At 32.6% G+C, this 22,119-nt stretch overlaps 1 protein-coding gene across 5 annotated transcripts in view; it reads left to right on the plus strand.

Moving 5' to 3' along the window:
- Positions 1–21,650, plus strand: part of EMC2 (ER membrane protein complex subunit 2) — a 48,536-nt gene extending 26,886 nt beyond the window's left edge. For 2 of the 5 annotated variants that reach the window (XM_063642926.1, XM_055287062.2), the window contains exons 6-12: positions 2,238–2,323; positions 2,474–2,533; positions 8,434–8,515; positions 9,322–9,432; positions 11,571–11,675; positions 18,963–19,050; positions 21,442–21,650. In XM_063642926.1, coding sequence (XP_063498996.1) covers positions 2,238–2,323; positions 2,474–2,533; positions 8,434–8,515; positions 9,322–9,432; positions 11,571–11,675; positions 18,963–19,049 — 531 coding nt within the window. In that variant the 3' untranslated portion in view covers position 19,050; positions 21,442–21,650. Of the gene's footprint in view, positions 1–2,237; positions 2,324–2,473; positions 2,534–3,265; positions 4,551–8,433; positions 8,516–9,321; positions 9,433–10,128; positions 10,213–11,570; positions 11,676–18,962 lie in introns of those variants that run through there. The other 3 variants (XM_055287060.2, XM_055287064.2, XM_055287065.2) reach the window with 3 other exon arrangements.
- Positions 21,651–22,119: the final 469 nt, after the last annotated feature.

A 22,119-nucleotide genomic window follows, 5' to 3' on the forward strand; every position in this document is an offset into this window, starting at 1 on the left:
TTAAAAATGTCTATTTTTATTTTTGTAGAGACAGGGTCTCACTATGTTGCCCAGGCTGGTCTCTCACTCCTGGGCTCAAGTGATCTTCCCACCTCAGCCTCCCGAAGTGCCGAGATTACAGGCATGCACCACTGCTCCCAGGTGAATCCAGTTGTTTTCAACAAGTTTTCACTGCATACAGTATCTCATCTCTGCTGTTGCAGATCCTGTAAGGATTGGGGCAAGATATAAATATCAAATAAAGCAAGTCTGTGCCAGTCCTTTAAAGATTGCTTAGTTAGAATTTTGTGGCAAGGTTTAATACATAAACGTTAAGTCCAGAACCAAATGTTAAAAAAAGGAAGATAACATTTATTTAATATTATGTGCTGTGTTAGTTGCTTCATATTGATGCTTGAAGGTAGGTGGTATTACTGAGGTTTGCAGAGGTTAAAAAAGCTAGTAAGTGATAAGAGTTGGGATTCAGTTTCTTGTCTTCTGGATTTCAAAACAGACATTATGCTCTGCATATTGTCTGTGGAAGAAGTAATGTCATGAAAAATGAAAGATTAAATTATGTTTCAAATTTTGGTGAAATCAGATACTAAATGGCTGAAAGTTTCCTGATTATATGTTAATTTATCCCTCATCTATTTGGAGGTCTAGGGACAATGCTTCTACTTTAAGTCTAAAATTCTTAATGGCTTTAAGGTTTGAGTTACTTTCAGAGCTTTACTTTTACTTTTCTTCTGAGTTCTTGAGACTTTTAAAACTTTGCATTTATTGTGGCACATTTTTGTTTTACTTAGTAAACTTACTTTAAAAATATTTGCTTGTGCCTACTGTGTGACAGGCGTGCTAAGGCCTTTGCTATGACCTGATTAATTAAGGATATAGATTTTTTTTTATTTTTTATTTTTTTTACTCTCAGGATATGCTTAGGGATATATATTATTAAAACATCATTTTTTAATTACCCAAATTATTATAAACATTTCTCTGACCCTTATTTATTAGTGTCTTGATTTCTCTAAACTTTCACTTTCATTTCTTCAGAGCCAAATCACTCACTTACCACCCTGTAATGAGTAGCTCTTGATACTCTAAAGAGACCACATCCGTTTTACTTCTGTCTGCATCTTGTGGAATATTATATCAACAATAAGAAACTTTATTCATAATTAAGTTTAGCTTGGCCTCAGTTATAGTATGTTTTATTGTTTATCCTTCTGTATTTGAAGCAAACATAAATAGAGAGGATATAAATTTAGTAATTTATACAGTATGCTCCAGTCCCTGACTGTTTACTTCAGCCAATACTGCTTTCTCCTAGGCCTTTGCTTCCCCACTATGCAGTTTCCATAAATAACTTCCTGTTTTGTTTTTTAATGTCTACTTACTCTTTGTTTCAGTACAGGTATCACATGTGGGACCGCCTTTGCCTTCTCTCTTTCCACTTCGTCCACTCTGCCACAACATGTGTCAGAATCTCTTCCTTATTTTCCTAACACCCTAGATATCCCTTTCGTTGCTCTTACTGCATTAACTTTTTTATTTGATATGTTTTTGTCATGAGAATGAGCTGCAAGGAATTATCATTTCTTTTTTATCTTTATATTTTCATTGTGTAGCACAATATTGGCAAACAATAGAAGTTTGGTACATATTTGATGAATGCACAATAAATGGCATTGATTTTTATGTTTATCATTTTAAAAACTTTACAACTTTTAATTGTTTTGCTTATTATATAATATTTATTTCAGGACTGTATTATTCTTGTGAAAGACTTATGGGTAGATTTTCTCTTAAAATTGTGAAAAAGTTGTCAGAAGACATATTTATATAATGATATTCAAAGGCCATGCCATGGTGAGATTTTTTTCCCCCTAATCTCCACTGTTCCTCCCCTTCTTAGGATACAGATCTTATGAATGAGACAGAGTAAAGGGCTTTAAGTTGGATAAAGATTAAGATTCCCTGCTGGTTAGTAATTATCAGAATCTGGATGGTTATTTATTTGGATGAAACGATGCATACATTGTGTGCATCAAAAGTAAAGCATATGTGATTGTTAGAGGAATGTTTGAATTCCCCAGTGGGATGTCATGGGGTATGTTTATAAACTCCCACTAAGCAGTAGTTCTACAGTGGAATTTCTCTGGCATTGAGATAATAATTTGCACAGTCAAATTACCTTCTTTACAAAACCCCAAGGAATCATAAGGGCCTAATCCTTTATTAATGTCAACCCACAGGCTGCAAGAAAGCGTAAGATTGCCATTCGAAAAGCCCAGGGGAAAAATGTGGAGGCCATTCGGGAGCTGAATGAGTATCTGGAACAGTGAGTATTTTACAAGAGGGTCGTGTTTTGTTATTCTGATAAATCTTTTTTAATTAAAATGGAATTTGCATTTGATTTTCCTGTTTGTTTTCATGCTGTTCATTTACAGAATATCTACACACTTACTTTTTTTTCTTTTCCTCTCACCAGATTTGTAGGAGACCAAGAAGGCTGGCATGAACTTGCAGAACTTTACATCAATGAACATGAGTAAGTTATTAAACACACAACATTTTGTTGAGTGCAGTTTTCATCACTGTAAGTTCAGAAAGCACTGTGGTTTCCAAAGGATTGGTGAGAGGGTGTGAGTCATGTCATTTGAAATGAAAAACAGAACAAATCAACAATTAAATGAAAAATAACAAATCAATAATTCACTGGTCCTAATATGTGAATAGCTTTAACTAGGTCATTTGTGTTTTGCCAGGTTGTTTATGTTTAGGAAATAAGTTTTTCTTTCAAATAGAGATGGCATTCTTTGGAAATAAAAAGGCCTGCATTTGCTAAGCTAAGTTTATTTTTGGTAAATCAAAATTGTGAATTTTTAGAGTTCAAATTGTTCTTATATACAAAGAGTATTATACTCCCTGCTGTTTAAAAATTCTGTCAGTTGTATGCATGTATTAGCCTTAGTACTAAGAGAATCAACTCTTCCAAAGTAGAAGCGTTCTGTTGCCTGGGTAAAAAACTGAGAATAATCAAGAATGTTGAATGCTCTAGGATCTTGCTTATTGGATGTTTAATGTTTTTGTTAGCTTTTTTATTGCTGTAGTGACAGGAGGAAATCCCAGTGTGAGAGGATTAGTCCAGAGTCTTAGTGCAAGTTTTCTAATATTACAGCATTAATGCTAACCTCCATCTAGAGGCATGTTTTATATTTTTTTTCTTAGTTCTTCTAAATCTGAAGTATATGACATTGTTTCTTTTCCTTCTTTTTGACAGAATAGAATCAGATTCTCATGCACATTTTCTTGTGCATGAATATTTAACCTTGTTCTCATACTACAAACAACTGATGAGAAATAGAATGAAGACATTTGTCTGTTTTCTGTGGTCTATATATATAATGTGATCTAGAGGATTGAGGTAGTCTATTTGCATAAGTCTAAGAAAAGTGGGAGCTAAAATAAAAGTAATAGCTGTGATTTAATGAATGTGTACTATATTCTAGGAACTGTTTTTCAAGTTCTCTGCTATACTCTGAAACAGATATTCTGGTTTTGATTAGGAAATTATTTCCTGAATCACATTCAGTATAGATGATATGCTTGTATGTACACATATGTAAACATACTCATGATTTCTTACACATGTGAGACAGTATATAATACTTATATTTAAATACATGAAATTAATTTTTAGAGTATAGTAAAAATAATTAGCATTAATTTTATTTTGTTTCTAAAACAGGTGACAGTCATTTAACATTTTTTGTACTTTTTAAAGATTTTCTGACTAAAAGCATTTTAAAACATTTCAAATCAACAAGGAAATTTTTTTTTTCAAGTTAAAGGAATACCTAATGCAGAAAATTTGAGAAACACAATAAAGCATAAAGACCAAGACAAAAATTACATGTAATTCCAGCATCCTAAGTTAACTATAGTTTGTTTGGTTTTTATCCTTCCTTATCTTTTAAAACAAAAGCCCAAAATAAAATTATCTTTCGTAATTTATACTTTCTCTTATATTTTGTTCAAAAATTTCTTGTAACTATAACAATCTACAGTGTGTTTTGAATGGCTTTATATTATTTCATCTTACTAATTTACCCTAGTATTTTTAACCAGTTTCCTAGGGAGATATAAAGGTTGTTTTATATTTTTATATATAATGCTGTAGTGATCATTTTTATTTTGTTTCCTTGGGTTAAATTCTTTGAAGTAAAATTGCTTGATTAAATAAGACGTACATTTTCTGTGGTTTTGATAAATAGTTCCTGATTGTTCCCTAGAATGGTAACATCAATTTACTTGCACACCAGCATTTACTAGAGTCCCTCTTTAACAACACTGGATACTGTGATTCTTTTTTAATCTTTACAAGTTTGATAGGTGAAATTGGTTCTACCTTTTTAGTTCATTTTTAAGAGCTCTTTTTGTAAAAGAGAGCAACCATTTGTCAAAGGTATATCCTTGTTATATGCTTTTTAAATACTGACTTCTTAAAATTATAGAAACTACATTTTTAGAAAATCAGATTCATCAGTTTTTAACATTATCATGTCTGCTATCCTTTAATAGCTTAAAAATGTATCACCTTTTTCCCCTACTTCATTTGCAATTTTATTTTTTTGCATGTGTTTCTAATATTTATTTCATCATCAAATTTAGGTTATACCTTATTTTTAACCTACCATTAAATTTACTTATTTTCTTCACCATGTGGTACCACCTTCAGTTTTGCTTTGTTTGGAATCTAAAGAGTTTATTGAAATAGAGGTGAATGTACACTTAAGAGAAATGAACTGAGAAATCTCAAAAAATGAAGATTTACAAAGATGTAGGAGCACCTAAAAAATATTTTTTTAGAGAAAATGATAATTATGGTCAGCCTACCCTTTTATCTAGTATCACAAAAGTCTTTTTGGTCTTAAAGCTAGTTAGTTACAAAATGACCATTTTTTTTTTCTAATTGAACACTTAGAAGGAATATTTATGTTTAGGTGACTGGAAATACATATCTACAGATTTTTTTGAAACTGAAAATTACAATCAGTTCACTTGATTCATTTGACATGTTTGAGCAAGTCATTATAGGAGGCAGGAATTTTTTGGAGGAATGTTAAATTATCGTAGGATATCAGTTTTAGCACCAGTCTTGTGAACACAGTGGCAAAAATGTAACAGTTTCGAAAATATTAGATATGTTTAACATTCGATATTCTTTTCTGCATATGAACAGTTATAAGCTTTTTTAAGTATAATAGGGCACAGGCAGCTTTGGTAGCCTAGATCTAGAACTATTTTTTTTCTTTAAGAGACAGAGTCTACAACATTTCCCAGGCCAGACTTGAGCTCCTGGGCTCAAGTACTCTTCCCACCTCAGCCTTTTGTGTAGCTGGCACTACAGGTGTGTCACTGTGCCCAGCTCTGGAATTTTTAACTCCAAATAAATATCTATAGTATAATTTTCATATAGCCCTATTTAATGTTTCTATAGAGAGAAAAGGGGATATAGAATTGTGCCATATAAACTTTTTGTATTTTTAAGTTACTTTTATAAGTTTGTTTCTGATTTATAGTTTGTTTTTAGTTATTCCAGGGATATATGTTACATCCATTGACCATATTGAGACACTTGTTCTAAAGTTTTAAAACTACAGTTAATTATTTTGTGTCAGCACTACCAATATGTATTATAGGTTAAGTATCCATAACATGAAAATCTGAAATCCACAATACTCCAAAATCTGAAACTTTGAGTGCCAACATGATGCTCAAAGGAAATGCTCATTGGAGCATTTTGGATTTGGGATTTTTGCATTAGGGATTTTCAACCAGTAAGATAATGCAGATATTTTAAAATCTGAAAACTTCTGAAATCTGAAACATTTCTGGTACCAGCATTTTGGTTAAGGGATACTCAACCTTTGTAAGCAAAAATACATTCACATTATGAAAGACAGATTTTTTTACTTCATTTGTAATTGAAACTAGATACTATACAGCAAGGAACAGTTAGTATTATACATTAATTACGATTGTGATTGTAGTTCCTTTTCATAGGTCCAGCCTTTTAAAATTCCATATCGAGGGGAATTACCACAATTCTATAAGGAAAAATTGTGATGTTGGTAAAGTAATACACAGTACCAAATACTGTAACCTTTAGTTATATATACTTTTGTAAGGAAGAGAAGAAAACTTTATTTAGTTCTAGTACTGACTCTAACATTGTAATAACAATTGTTATTCTGTTTTAAGTAGATTCAAATTATTTTTACTTCTCTATTCTTAGTCTTGTTGAGTCACTGTGTATAATGAATTAACTTCTCTACGCACCTAGGATAGTACTGGCTATGTATTATCCCTGACAAGACTGAGGAAATAGTCACCTTCTGTGTGGCCTAACAATGGCCTAGAAAAGCTGGACTAGACCATCTCTTGAGCTCCTTCTAACTCTAATTTTATTTAATTCCATATTTTATCCACAAAATTAGTTTGATACCGTACTTTGTAAAATTGGGGGAAGGAATCCTTTTCTCATATGTGATGCTAATTGATTTTTGAGAAAATATCTTGGTATTCATTTTACCCTAAGAGCTGCTACTACCTGCCCATTTTATCTTGCTTTATGCACCAGTGTCACAGTTGTGCTCAACCCATTTAAATCTCTAAGAACTTTTATTCTTAGTCTCAATATGAATTTTTGGCATCATACTGTTAATAATTAAAGGAACACATTTAGAAGAGAACTGTCTTTTGATAAAGTGTTTAAGGTAGAGACAAATTTTCCCTTTTCTTTTCGAGTGATAAATATAAGGTAGTCATAATACATTTGTTTTAGACATTTATTCAATCATTTGTTCAGTCTTATTAAATACCTATATATACGTATATATACGTATATATATGGTCCTTCATAAATCTAAAATGCTGTAATTATTAGGTAATCTGCAGGGTGTATTTTTTTTTCCTCAGTCCTTTTGGGTGTGACTGCTGTACACATTTTCTTTTTTTTTTTTTTTTTTGAGACGGAGTCTCACTCTGTCGCCCAGGCTGGAGTGCAGTGGCGCAGTCTCGGCTCACTGCAAGCTCCGCCTCCCGGGTTCATGCCATTCTCCTGCCTCAGCCTCTCCGAGTAGCTGGGACTACAGGCGCCCGCCACCACGCCCGGCTAATTTTTTGTATTTTTAGTAGAGACGGGGTTTCACCGCGGTCTCGATCTCCTGACCTTGTGATCCGCCCGCCTCGGCCTCCCAAAGTGCTGGGATTACAAGCGTGAGCCACCGCGCCCGGCTGCTGTACACATTTTCGTGTTACCATTGACATCTTCAGTTTTTCAATGTGATGTGTAATGCATATAAGCAGCATATGTAGTGGTTAAAGAGTACAGGCTGTCTGGAGTGGCACAGCCTGGGATTCAGTTTACATCTCTGTGCCTCAGTATTCTCAGCTCTAGTATGGTGATAATAATTTCCTTCTTCCTAGGGTTTTGGTAGGATTAAATGAGTTAATACGTGTAACACATTTAGGACAATGCATGACACGTAATAAGCATTTAGTAAAAGTTAGCTATTATTAGTATGCATGTGTGAAACAGGAAAATAATTTTTAAAAGTATATCAGGCTTTAGTGTAAAGGTAGATACCTTTATATATTGGTAACAAATGCCAAAAATAACTTTAGGTAACCTCTTTCTGTTGGGTAGCGTCATCGCTTCCTCACTGGGAAGAAATCTTGTAACACCTGTGTTCATTAGGATTTCCTGTAGATAGTGAGGATAGTCACATGGCATTAAACGTTTAAAATGTATTTAGTGAATTATAGTCACATGCTTTAAAACGTTTTTCCAGAGCTCTTTCTGGCAGTTCTCTTTCCTTAGGTTTTCGGCAAGATTTTTGTTTATTCTACCAGAGGATTAAATAGTAGTACAGTATATATCAAAACCAACTTGATCTGTTTTTCGTGGGCTTAGAAATTTATAACTTCATTATAATTTGGTATTTGACAGTAAACTTAAGTAATGAGAGAAATCTTTGTAATAGAATATGTTGGTAAATATATGCCTGTGAAGAATTTTTAGTGAGTAGAGAATATTAAATAAAACGTTTATTTTCTTCTTACACATTAGCTGTTTGAATATTTTTTTAAATGATCAGTCAACTTCCAGAAGTTGTTTTATATACAACTTGATCCAAGGTCTTGAAGCCTTTCTTATTAGTAGTGATGGGATGTAATAGGAGTGAATTAATTTCATGATAAAATTTAATGTCATTGATATTTATGAATTTCAGATGACAAATACTTTATTAATAAAGCTATGTAAATTATTTTGGGAATAAGTTGTTTAACATGACTAAAGTTGTTCTTAAATTATTTCAAGGTTTAACTAAGATAAAAATTTGTGACTTTTAAAACTAATTTCTCCTCTTGATGTGTTTTTAGCTATGCAAAAGCAGCCTTTTGTTTAGAGGAATTAATGATGACTAATCCACACAACCACTTATACTGTCAGCAGTATGCTGAAGTAAGTGTTTTCAGAACAATGGCATATAATTTTATTTTGGTTACTATTCGGTGTTACTATGGAACTAAGAATATTTCCTTGATGTTAAACAAGTGTATAAATATTTAAAACATCTGATGAGCATTGAATTGTAGCAATAAAAGTTTAAAATTTTTAACATTGCAGTGGTAATACTGACTTAAGACATACTTAAAACAGTGAAATTCCTTGTATTTTTATATTTGTGTACTATTTTCTTTCCTAATTATAAGTTATATCACATATGTCACCACTTAATGGCTTCTGAGACATTTATAGTGATTATGATTGTTAAATCCATATTCTGGGAAATTTGTATTAAAGCCAATTGGGACATAAGAAGTATTTATTTAATTTGCATATTATTAAGAATAGCAGTACAACTGAATGCTATAAGGCTAGAAGGACTTCATTATTAAAGAATGTCCGTGCAGATTATAAAAGGACAATTCAATATTTAAGTCCACATTTATAATGCCAGTAATAGAAAATACAATGTGAGGTGAAGCATTTGCGAGGCAGCTGAAATAGAAATTATCCTGGCTTTTTATTGTGGCAGCATTTTTGTTTTAGAAACTACTCAGTCATCTCAATGTTCGTAGAACAGAATAGCTTTTTTGGGGAAGGTTGTGTTTGAAATTTTACCTTTAGGTGAATTCTTTTAACATCTTGTATTTGTTTACAGAGAATATCTGTTTCGATTACTTAATGCCTGTGGTATGATGAAACCATGCTATATTTCAAAGTAGTAAAATAAACAGTTTTCAGCACTTTGCAATTTTTAACAGGTTAAGTATACCCAAGGTGGACTTGAAAACCTCGAACTTTCAAGAAAGTATTTTGCACAGGCATTGAAACTGAACAACAGAAATATGAGAGCTTTGTTTGGGCTTTATATGGTGAGTTGAGGTGCATGTTTAATGTTATTTTTAAAAATCTGTCACTTAAAATCCATTTAACTATCCCCTCCAATCACTCCTCTCCTGTTTTTTATATTTTATTGATAAGCATATGTTTTTTTCTGTAATTAATTCTGAGCAATAGCTTGTAAGCCAGTTTTATTTTTGAATGTTAATACAGCCTAGCTGTTTGACGTTCTTTTTTTGTAAACTATCTATTATCATATCAGAATTGAAATCTGCCCTTATAAAATTAAACAGTGACAGATAGGAAAAAAACATGATTTCTTGTTTTGATATTCTTGGGTTTATGCCCAACGTTATTGTATTTCTTCCCTAAATTATAGTTGTATGAGGTATTTTTAAACAGTGCCAATAAAATACATTAGAAATCAAATCCCTAATATATCAAATTAAAACATTTTTTATGGTGTAGAAAAGCAGTTTGGAAATTGTGAGAAGTATGTAATGACCTATTGTTTAGGTATGCCAAATGCAGAGCTTAGAAAAGTCAATTAATAAGAGCTGTGGGAAACAGAGGAAGAATTTGCTGACCTGTAAGACATATATATAAAGTGAGCAACTCTCTACAATAAGAAAGGCTTGGAGAAATAAACTTTAATATGTCAGTTAGTTCTTTGAATTTTTTATTTATCCTGTTCTTTTGACTTCTTGATGAGTGTCTTCTTGTTGCAGCTCAGTGAAAAAGAACTGATTGAAGAAATGGAGATAGGAAGAAACAAAAATGAAATAGTTTTTCAAAAGGAATGGCAAAATATGGTTAGAAGATGATTCAAATGAATTTCAAGAAAATTTTCCTGGATTCTAGCAAAGCCAATTGCAATGGCTTGAAAATGCACTATAGTAGAAGTATCTCTGTATCAAATAAATACTAATTTTAAAAACTAATATACAACAAATTATTAATAGTTTATACATGGCACTTTATGTGCTGGGCATTGTTCTGAGCTCTGTTTTTTATTTTAAATCAATAAATCCGCACATCAACTGTTTGAGTAGGTCAATACTATCCTCAGGTGGTGAAACTGAGACACAGATTTAATTAATTTGCCCAAAGATGGGCATAGAGCTCCTAAATGATTGAGTTGGGTTTCCAGCCCAGGAAGTTAACTCCACAGTTTTTCTCGTAACCACTGCATCTGCTAAAATTCATGAGAAGAAGGTAACATTAAAGTCATAGAGGTATAAAAATCAGATTTGGGGATATAGATTCTTCACTGGCAGAGAGGGAGAAATAGGTGAAAGAGCCTATAGCACAGGCTGGCATAAAACAAAGGCTTAACCTTTTTTTGAATCGCATGGTCATATTCTTTTAAGAGTAAAATACATTTAAGAATAGGAATCAAGTTATATCTTACTCTTCACAGTAATATATACATTTAGTAATTAGCATATGATTTTGGGGTTTTATGGATTCTTTCACAGATCCCAGATTAAGAACCGCTCATTTAAATACATTTTTAAAAAGGAGAGGGTGGATCAAATTGCAGGGACTAATTGGTTCTCTGAAACACAGTTTGAAAACTCATGGTATAGTGAAAAGAGAAATGGATTAGAGATAAGGATCTTCTTTATTTCGAAGACCCATTATTTTGCTTTGGTCAAGTTAAATCTCTCTTATTGGACTTAAATTTCTTTTACCTATTAATGTAGGATGTCAGGCTAAATTATTTTTGAGTTTCCTTTTTCTATAAATATTCAGTAATTCTATGATTCTGACATAGGCAAGTTATGTAATTCAATAATAAGAAATAACACCAGTAATATCCTACAGTGGTAAAGTGCTTTTGGTTCATAAAGTGTTCTTCTATAGCTCTTTATTTAAATGATATGGAATTTTACCTTTAAGAGCTGTTATAGGTACATAATTAAATAATTTTAGGTATTATTTAAAATATCTTTTCCCTTTCCACTATTTTGGATTTATACTATATTTTAAAATATATTTTCATTTTTAAGCACTAATATTCAACTTTATGTTTATATTAAAAATTATTTTAATACAGTTTTTAAAAATTCTTTATTATCCCATTGCAACTATGTCCCTTATGTTTTTGATTATCTTGACTAGCAAAAAATGAATTTTGCTTTTGATGTTTTTATTTGTTTGTTTTTAGTCAGCAAGTCATATTGCTTCTAATCCAAAAGCAAGTGCAAAAACGAAAAAGGACAACATGAAATATGCTAGTTGGGCAGCTAGTCAAATAAACAGAGCTTATCAGGTTAGTATTTATTGATCATTTTGCTATGTAGGTCAGTTAATGTATTTCTCAGTTTTGTTTCTACAAACTACAAAGTCGTATGTCTAGCATTGGACTTATATGCCTTTGGGGCTTTATCAAATGTGTTGTTAAGAATTAATTTGTAGTTTTAAGATTACCTTTTTTTCCCCTCAAGAGGAGTCTGTTAGTATTATTATTTCATAATTAGCCTTACCATATGGAAATCTCAGTGGTTCTGCATTTGGCAAACGCAAAGTAATTCTAAAAACTCAGAAAGGATAAATAAATATCATGTCACATTTCAGAAGCAGATTGGGTATGGGAGTGTATTATTAATCATAGGTATCTGAAGAAATAGAAAAGAAGGAAGAAAGCCTTAAACTAATCAAACTACATAACAGAGTTTGTGCAGTCTGCTTACACTTCAGATCTTTTACTGAAACTTCTCCATTTGTATCTTAGTTTTCTAAAGCTCGTCCTTAGCAGATTTTTTAGGAAATTATTTTTCATAAGAAATTTGCTCATGGGAAAACACATCTTCGTATGTCTTTAGCCTTATTTGTCTATAGCCTTTATATTTAAAGGACAATTTGGCTTTTTATATACCCGTTGATACTTTACCTAAGTATCTTAAGCATACTGTTCAGTTTTTTTTTTTTTTTTAATATAGATGAGATCTTGCTATATTGCCCAGGCTGGCCATGAACTCCTGGCTTCATGTGATCCTCTTAGCCTCCTAAGTAGCTGGGACTGCAGGTGCAGGCATCGCCATGCCCAGCTATTTCATTCTGTTTCAGAATAAAATGTTGCCGTCAAGAAGTATGATGCCATCTTGACTTGCTTTTTATCATAAGTGACTTTTTGTCTGGTTACCCAAAGGAATTTTTTCTTTATCTTTAAAATCCAGTAGTCTTACTACGATTTGTTTTATTGATTATTCTTGGGTCAGTTTTCCCAAATACACAGTACACCCATTTAGTACATCAATTTAGCCCTTTTATTTGAGAAAAGTTGCTTTTAGAATTACAAATTTTTTTTTTCTCTGCTTAGTTTTCTTTTTCAGGGTTTCTGTAGTAAGTTTATTAGACTTCGTTTTTCTATGTCCTTTATTATTCATTTTCTTTCAAATTATTCTGTCATTTTCTGTATTTTATAAAAATATGAATTTGATTCATATTTTTCTTTCCTCCATGTTTAAATGAGGTAGTTTTCCTGGACTATTAGCAGGCGATGTTTATGGAATGGCAGGGAGTTGGAGATAGGTTAGGGTAGCTTTCCCAGCTTGGCTATTCTATGGCCGTCTCCTTTTTTGCTAAAGAGAATTCAAATATGACCTCTTTGTATAGCCAGTCTTTCTTAGAACTGAGTGCGAATGGCCAGTCTGTCTTAGAACTCTGTGACTCAGAAAGATTTTCTGGCTTCAGCCTTCTGTTCTATTTCTAGAGCCATCAAGATCTTGAAATCTGAGGTGTTGCTCTCAGCTTTAAATGTTACGTACTGTTGTTACAGTTTGTGTTTCTTCCTTTTTGTTTTGTTTTCTTCTGGGAATGCTGCCTCTGGGCATCACTCCTTTCCTCACCCCTCCTTTTCTGAACCATCTCTCCTTGCCCTGATGTTTCTGCCCTGTTGAGTTTGGTTTCAGTTTTTGTTTTTCTTCAGGGTGTGAGGTTTTGTCCTTCTGGAAGAGAATGTTTGCTAGATATTTTAGAGATTTTAAGATATTAGATGGTTAGACTTGTCTAATCTCACATTTATGAGCAGTTTTTTACACTTATCTTTGTTTTGGAGCTTATGAAGACTTCTAGGCCATTGGCAGATGCATCATCTCAAGTTTTCTTGTTTAGTGGATTAAGAATTCATAATTTGTTTGGTTTTTGGTTTCTTGTAGAGTAGCAGGTTGTCCTCTATTACTTTCTATTTCTCCTACCACACAGTTGTTAATCTTTTGTAGGTCATGCTGCTCTTGATGACATAGTCACATTCTAGGGTTTGGAAAATTGACTGTTACCTAGTTTTTTTGAAAAATGTCATCTGTGGGCGTGGGTTCTATTATGTTGGTTTTGGTGCTGGCTTTTTGTTGTTCGTTTTTGCCCTTCTGGTTGGAGAAAATTGAGGAGATTTTACAAATGTAGTGCCTCCATAATCACATCATTGAAAGTCACCTTTGTGTATTTTTATTGTCTGTTATAGAGCATGTTAGTTTTGTTGGCATATTGTAAGTCAGAGTATTTATAAATATTAGTGAGACTGTGCTTCTTCAAATGTAATTTGGGATAGCTCAGATCTGTAATGGAGTTCCACACAGAGTAGGCTTGGGGGTGTGTGGGTGTGTGTGATTTATGTAATATAAAAAAAAAAGATTTGCGTAATATAAAAGTAACGCTATGCCTACTACATAATTGTTTTTAAGATATTTATGAGAAACAGCTACTTAGAGTGCTTTCTTGACATAACTATTTTAAAATCAATTTTTACTAAATTAATGACATAGAAATAAGAATTATAACAGAAAAAAGGATGCAAGTCATAAATGTGCCTTTCAGTGACTAATATAAGGTAAATGTATCCAGGCTAATAAATATAAACATTGCAGCATCCCAAAGCTCTCTTGGTAAGTCCTCTTAATTTCTCCTCTTAGTATTCCTTAAGAGTACTCACTTATAACCCTATAGTTCATGGAATCAGCCAGTATGTATTCATTTTTGTCTTGCATATTTCTATCATTATTCAGTTTATGGGATTTATCCTTGTTTGTGTCTGTAGTTCATTCATTTTCTTCCGTAGTTCATTGTATGAATGTTATAATTTAGACAGTTATTGCTATGCATTTGGAATATTTTCTGTTTGGGCTATTTTGAATAAACTATACTGAATATTGCTGTACAGGTCTTTTGGTGGAATGTGTGTGCAGTTCTGTATACCTTTGAGTGAAAATACTGGGTCATAGAATATATGTATATTTAACTTTAGTAGTTAAAGGCAATTTTCCAAATTAGTTTACTCCCACCAGTGGTAAGAGTTCTAATAGTCCCACATCTTCACCAACACATGGTTCTGTCAGTCTTTGTAATTATAACCATTCTGGTACATGTGTAGAGTGGTACTTCATGGTTTTATTTTGCATGTCCCTGATGATCAGTTGCCATTTGGATGTCCTCTTCGTGAAATCTTTTTCTCATTGGTTTGCATGACTTATTTCTTTAGTTTTTTGCTTATGAGCCCTTTTTCAGTTATATGTATAAGCAAATATGTATAACTTTTTACTTTTTTGCTCATATGATCTTGATGAATAGAAGTTCTGAAATGAAATGTGTTCAAATGCCTCAGTCATTTGTGTTTTTTGTGTTCTGTTTAAGAAATATTTTGCTACTCATGGTCATAATTCTGTGTGTCTTCAGAATTTCTATTCTTTTACTTTTCGTATTTAATCCACAACCCATTTGGAATTGATTTGTTTTTAATTTTTAATTTTTATTTTTTTGAGACAGAATCTGGTTCTGTTGCCCAGGCTGGAGTGCAGTGGCATGATCATGGCTCATTGCACCCTCAACCACCCAGGTTGAGTTATCCTCCTGCCTCAGCCTCCCAACTAGCTGGTACTGTAGATGCATGTCACCGTGCTCAGCTAATTTTTAAATTTTTTGTAGAGATGAGGTCCAGCTGTATTGCACAGGCTGGTCTCAAACTCCTGGCCTCAAGTAATCCTGTCTCAGCCTCCCAATAGAGTGCTAGGATTATAGGTGTGAGCCACTGCATCTGGCCTGGAATTGATTTTTATGTATAATGTGAAGTAGGGGGTCAGTTGCTCCCCATATGGATATGCAGTGTTTCTGTCCATCTTTGTATTCTATCATGAGTCCTGTCCATGGAAGCTAGTTCAGTGTAGTAAAGAGAAGATTACAGATGCTAGACCCATGTTGTCTGGGTTCAAATTTTGACTGATATAATTATTAGCTATGCAAACTTGGATAAATTACCTAACATCTCGCCGTATCTTTTCTTCTGCAAGATGGCCATAATGAAATATTCTGAGAATTAAAGAAATTAAAACATAAGTTATTATGTTTTTCCTTTTCCCTGTCTCTTCAGTGTGACAAGACCCCCTTGAGGTATATTGAGGTATAATTTACATGTAATCAAGTGCATATATTTTAAGTATACAGTCTGAGTTTTGACAAATGTGTACATCCCCTTCCCAGCCCCCCACTCAAAATAGCATTTTCATCACCCAAGAAAGTTTCCTTTTGCCATTTTGCAGTCAACCTCATCCCCCACTGGGAGACAGACAAGCACGGATCTGATTTTTATCACCAAACATTAGTTTTGCCTGTACCATAACTTTGTATAAATGAGTTCATAGGTTATGTGCGCTTCTGTGTCTGGCTTCTTTCACTCAGCATGTTTTTGAGATTCATTCATTTACAATCCATTTCATTTTTCCTATTACTTTGTCTACCCATGTATTTTCCACAAATTATATGAAGGTAAATTTAAGCCCAAGCAAGGTATCTCAGTTATTACAATGCATGAATCACTGACCTCTGAATTTGATAAGCAAGTTTTTATTATTTGGTTGTTTTTGTGTTTTTTTCTGGTGAGTTTTCTTATAGATCTTACAGAGAATTATGAAAGATTTACTTAAGCAAAATCTAACTGTATGAAAACAAAAATACAGTATTTGTGAATAATGTAAAAGAGTATAACTTTCAGAGAATGACATTCTTGATAACTAGGTAAATCTTTGGGATCTCAGTGAGAATTTCTTAATCGTATCTAGGAATATAAACTAGTGTAGAGTATATAATATTTCGTATGTGATTTTTCTAGATATTTATATATTAGGGAAAATTAGGTTTCAAGAACTGCTTTTCTTTCTGTGTTTCCACTTAATGATGAAATAGAATATGGCTACTATTTGCTCTTCAATTAGGTAATTGGTTTAGCATGTTCGGTAGAAGCAGACACATTTGATTAATGCACATGAAAAACTTTAATGTGAACCTACTCACAATGATTTTCCAGATAAATGCTTCTTTGCTGCACTGGTAAATCTGTGCTAGTGATTTATATGATATTTATGATTGCAGCAGTGATTCTGTTACTATCCTTTTGGGAAACAGAAAATTAAATCATGATTTGAGGGAAAAAATGATTCTGACTTAATCAGTTAAATTGCCATACAATTCTGGAATAGACAGAATAGTTGCATGTCAGATTAAATTTGAAGTGATAGATTTGTATTTCCAACTTTCTTTTATTTGTTCTGACACAAGTAAATTCATTTGGTTTATTCTAAATTGCACTGGTTGTGAGTAATGTTGACACCATCTCAGGTGACTCTTTAAAATTAGCTAGTTTTAAAAGATCACACTGTATTATTTTTATGTTTAAGTATAAACCAAGAAAAATACTGTATTTAAAAATACATGTTATGGTTTTAGCTCTACATAATTTTTTTTATTTTTACTTTGCTATTTAAAAGCAATTAGAATAAATGTTATGTGGTAATGTTACTATGTGATGTCCTATTCTGTACACCTCCCCCAACCCATAAAACTTTTTCTCAGAATTAGACCTTTAAGTATCTGATTAGGACCATTCCTATTTATGTTTCATAAATGGTGGTAAAAGAAAAAGCTTTCTGTTTCTGGTAAATCCTTGTGTAAGTGAATTTATTAACTGGATAACAGAAGTAATAATCATGCCTCACAGCCTTTAGTCCTCAGGGGAAATTATAAAAAGACAAAGTTTTAAATGTGATATTGCTGTTACCATATTTAACATATGAATTCCTTAAATTCGTGATGCCTTTTGAAAGGCAAGGTGATTTTGATTTTTATGAGAAGCTTTTTTTTTTTTTTTTCCTCTGGCATTTCCCCTAGAAACATTCCTTATGTACTTTTTCAAATCAGGATTCAACTACAGAAACGAATCTAATGGTTTAGAGTGTAGGAAGTGAGGGAATCATAATGTTAAGCTGTAGCCAGAGGGGTCAGAGACAGGTTACCAATTCCTGAAGCCTGTTGCTTCTATGATGTTACCTGTGCTTGATCGCTTAATCTTTCTGAACAGGTCATGAGAAGTTTGCCAAATTAAGTTAATTACAGAAGACAAGAAACACATCATAAATCAAGTACTAAGTGCTTAAGACAGCATTGTTATTTGAAGAAATGATCAGTCACTTGAAAATGTATTGAGTGGAGATGTTGCTAATACCAAGTATTTTAATCATATTTAACCAGGGGGAAAATGGTTAACATACACACACACACACACACACACACATACACAAAATAAACTTTCTCAGGGAGAAAATGGTTACACACATACACACATACACAATAAACTTTCTCCCATCTCCATCAAGGAACACTTTCTTATCTAGTAAATCTTTTGTTTTAAATCAGACTGATAAATGATGGTAATTCAGTCCAGTTAACAAACTCATTTTAAAATCAGCATGTGGTATTCACCAGTGTTTCCCTCCAGCAGTTATGTGTACGATATTGAATTTAATATGCCAGGAATTTGCTTTTAAATACACAAATATAGGGTATATTTTGTGTATATATTGATGTATTTATTTTGTTTTCATAGTAAAATCCAACCCCAATTAGTTTTATAATGTAAATAAATTACAATTAATAAAGTAGAAATGCATATTTTAACACATGTTTACATTGTTTTAATGTGTAGCATAGGTTTTTACTTGACAGCTCTTTGCAGAGCCATATCATTTAGTTAACTAGTAAATCTGGAAACAAAAAAAATTATGAGCTACTTTAAATAATTTTAGAGAGTACTTGCAACTTTAGAATGTTTAGTGAAGTAACTTGTATTTATATTGTACCTTTGTTTGAAATTGTAAAAATCTGTTTAGACATCAGACAAGTAGAAATGATTCACACTCCTACACTACATAAATATAAGCTAAATTGCATTTTAAAATTATACTTTCAATTTCATATTATTTTGGTCTGAATAGGATAGTTTCAAATACATGATTTTTTATAGGTCATTATATTATGTAAACGCTTAAACTGGCCAAGTGTGCAGTGAATTCTCTGTACACTTCAACTGAAGGTTACGACCTTAAAGGAAAATGTCCTTAATACCTAAATTTTATTCTTATTGAAAAAGCAAAGAATATATTTGATTTCCTACTAGTGATAAAATAGTCAATGTTAAGTTTCATTAACAATGTGAAAGTAAGATTGTCATTTTTAACCTGCCACTGAAATTGAGCCTAATTGAGCTTTTTTTTTTTTTTTTTTTTTTTTTAATTAGTTTGCAGGTCGAAGTAAGAAGGAAACCAAATATTCTCTTAAGGCTGTTGAAGACATGTTGGAAACATTGCAGATCACCCAGTCTTAAGGTTTCAAAAACTCTTTGACATTAGATTTCACAACTGCACAATTGAACTTATTGGCCTGTAACTTATTTACTAAATGCCCAGTGCTATTTATATACTACAGTAATTTTCTGTTAAGAAGGCAGTTGTAAAGAATGTGTTTATATAAACCTAAAAATGCCTTTTACTGCTAAGTGGGAAGATGGGGTAAATCCATGGAAGAGAGATTTAAGACTTACTGATTGTACATCAGTCTCTTCATATCACATATACATATATATATATATAAAACTCTAATGTAGAATAACCTTGTTAAATAAACCACGATGATTTATTAAACTTGCGTATGAAGATTCTAACTTCATTTTGTTATATTCACAGTGGATATATTGTTTAAGAACTCAGTTTCTAGTTAACTCCTTACTGGTAATAGCAAAGACACAGTATGTGTAGCTGACCGAAGCAGATTATTTTGACTTCGTTTATATTGTCAAATTGGATTTTGCTGTACATTCCAGTGGGCTATTTGAATTGTTTTATCTGCTGTAATATCCTTCTGATGAGTCTTGCTTAAAATATGTCATTCTCCAAAGTTCAGCAATATTTCTTTGTAAAGTTTGTGTTTTGATATAGGACATAATTGAGATTTTTACGTATAAAATGCCTTAAGGTAAATGTGTTATGACACTTAAATTTAACTTTTATTCAAGTTATATTTATTGAACCCTTTAATAGTAAATTACATGAAAGAATATTCAAGAATCATATAGAGTAGGGATTAAAGGGGTTGTAGTGGCTGAGTTATTCTTAATTTTGAAAAAATAAGAAAATTAAAACTATCCTTAGAAACAAAAATGATAAAATTTTCCTATTCTATCATTACCTTAGTTAGAATTTTTTATTTTTCTCTTTTCATAATAAACAACCATTATGCTACCTTCAACAGTATTTGACGTTTCAATAAAATAGAAGAGACTTTGAAAGTTAAATTTCATTTAGACACAAATCGGTTTTTAAAATAGCAACTGTTCACAGCAAATATTTATGGTATTTGCTTTAATAAATATATTTAAATTTATTTTTACTAAAAATATACAGAGGCATCTGCAGACTTGTCATTGCTGCTTTGGAGAAGTGGGGATTGTGGAGGAATTGACAATCTAGAAGTGTTTAGAAAGAAAAGTATTGTCAATATCAGCTTCTTTTAACCTTTTGAATAGTTCTGCTAATAAATTATTCTCCATATCTAATCTTTCATATTACAGTCATTTTCATTTTATTCTGCCATGAGTAATAGGCAGCTAATTAATATATTCTCTGAAAGAACTCTTCTCATCTGAAGGTAATTCTCTACTAATCTTTGTTACCACAAAGATCCCGTCTTTGTACACATGAAATTAGTAACTGCATTTTCAACATTGAACCATTTGAAATTTACATATTCTGTAAAGAAAATAGTGCCTGCACGTTGTCTCACTACCTTTTCCCCTTCAAACCTCCTCCCCGTCAGTCACTGGATTAGTGTTTACTCTAGCAATTATATTTGTGTAATAAGTAATTCAGTGCCTCTTATAGCTGTCTGCCTTAGTTTCACTTTTTTTTTTTTTTTTTTTTGAGACACTCTCGTTCTGTCACCCAGGCTGGAGTGCAGTGACGTGATCTCAGCTCACTGCAACCTCCACCTCCCAGGTTCAAGCGGTTCTTGTGCCTCAGCCTCCGAATAGCTGGGACTACAGGCATGTGCCACCATGCCTGTCTCATTTTTGTATTTTTAGTAGAGATGGGGTTTCACCATGTTGGCCAGGCTGGTCTCGAACTGCTGGCCTCAAGTGATCTATCCGCCTCAGCCTCCCGAAATGCTGGGATTATAGGCATGAGCCACTGAGCCTGGCCAGTATCACTTTATTTATTCAAAATTTTAATAACTTCTTGCCAAGATTTTATATTTGTTAAGCACATTGCCAATCCGTAGTAATTTATAAACTTCAACTTAAATGTACTGATAATCCGTTACAGCAGACAGTTGCCTACAGCTATTACCTTTATTTCTTCTTTAACAGTACCTTAGTTTGATCCAATAGTGGCAAGGATCCCTCTTCCTCAAAGAGATTAGGACCTTACCCCAACTCCAGAGGCTGCACCTTTGTTGATCTGAAACAGAAGTGGTAGTTTTATTCCATATAGTCTGATTAGTACGAGGCAGAACTTTTTGCAGTGAAGGAAATCAACCATCTATTCTGTCTATTGTGGTAGCTACTAACCATATGTGATATTGAGTACTTGATATGTGGCTACTGCAATTGAGAAATTGAATGAAATGAACAGAACTCTACTGAGAAGGGCTTTCCTTTCAAATTAAAAAATCAGAGCTTTGTGTGGTAACAGTCATTGCCTCTTTCTCCTCTTTCTGGCCAGCAACATGCCTAAAGGTGCAGCTGCCATCAAACAACCATGAAACAGCAAATGTGAGAATGAAAGTTACATTTCAGAGATGGAACTGAAGGAGGATTAAGGGGATCCCGGGTTCCTGATATGGCATTGTTGAACACCCAAACCAAGATGAGCAATTGCCAAACTCCCCAATTATTACGTGAGAAAAAATAAACTCCTGATTGTTTAAGATACTGTTTGGTTTCCTGTTACTTTAGCCATATATGTTTCTGACTAATGTATCTACTTATCCACTCTTCAACATTTTTTAATGTGTAAAACTTATTTTAGACGTGTCAGGAGTACTATTTCAGAATCTAATCATTTAAAGCAAGGAGATAATTACATATAACAAAAGAAGGAATGTCTTATTGCAGCTCAGCTCCTAGCATTCTAAGCCAACAGAAGTGAAAAGGGGACATATTTACACAGCTTAACCGTAAAAATAATACTGATTTGGGGGCACAAGAGAATGTAGAGAAAAATATAAAAGGAAGACCAGAATTTTAGTATGCTGCAAGCATATGCTTCAACTTTTTATTGACAAATATTTCAGTTAATCTTTTTGTCTTATATACGGTAGCCCACTTATCATCAAAGTAACTTCATTTTAATTCATTTCATAGAACCATAGGATTTTAGACAGGACTTTGGAGATGATTT

This window comes from Symphalangus syndactylus, chromosome 7 (genome assembly GCF_028878055.3).
Source record: "Symphalangus syndactylus isolate Jambi chromosome 7, NHGRI_mSymSyn1-v2.1_pri, whole genome shotgun sequence".
Taxonomy (NCBI): Eukaryota; Metazoa; Chordata; class Mammalia; order Primates; family Hylobatidae; genus Symphalangus; species Symphalangus syndactylus.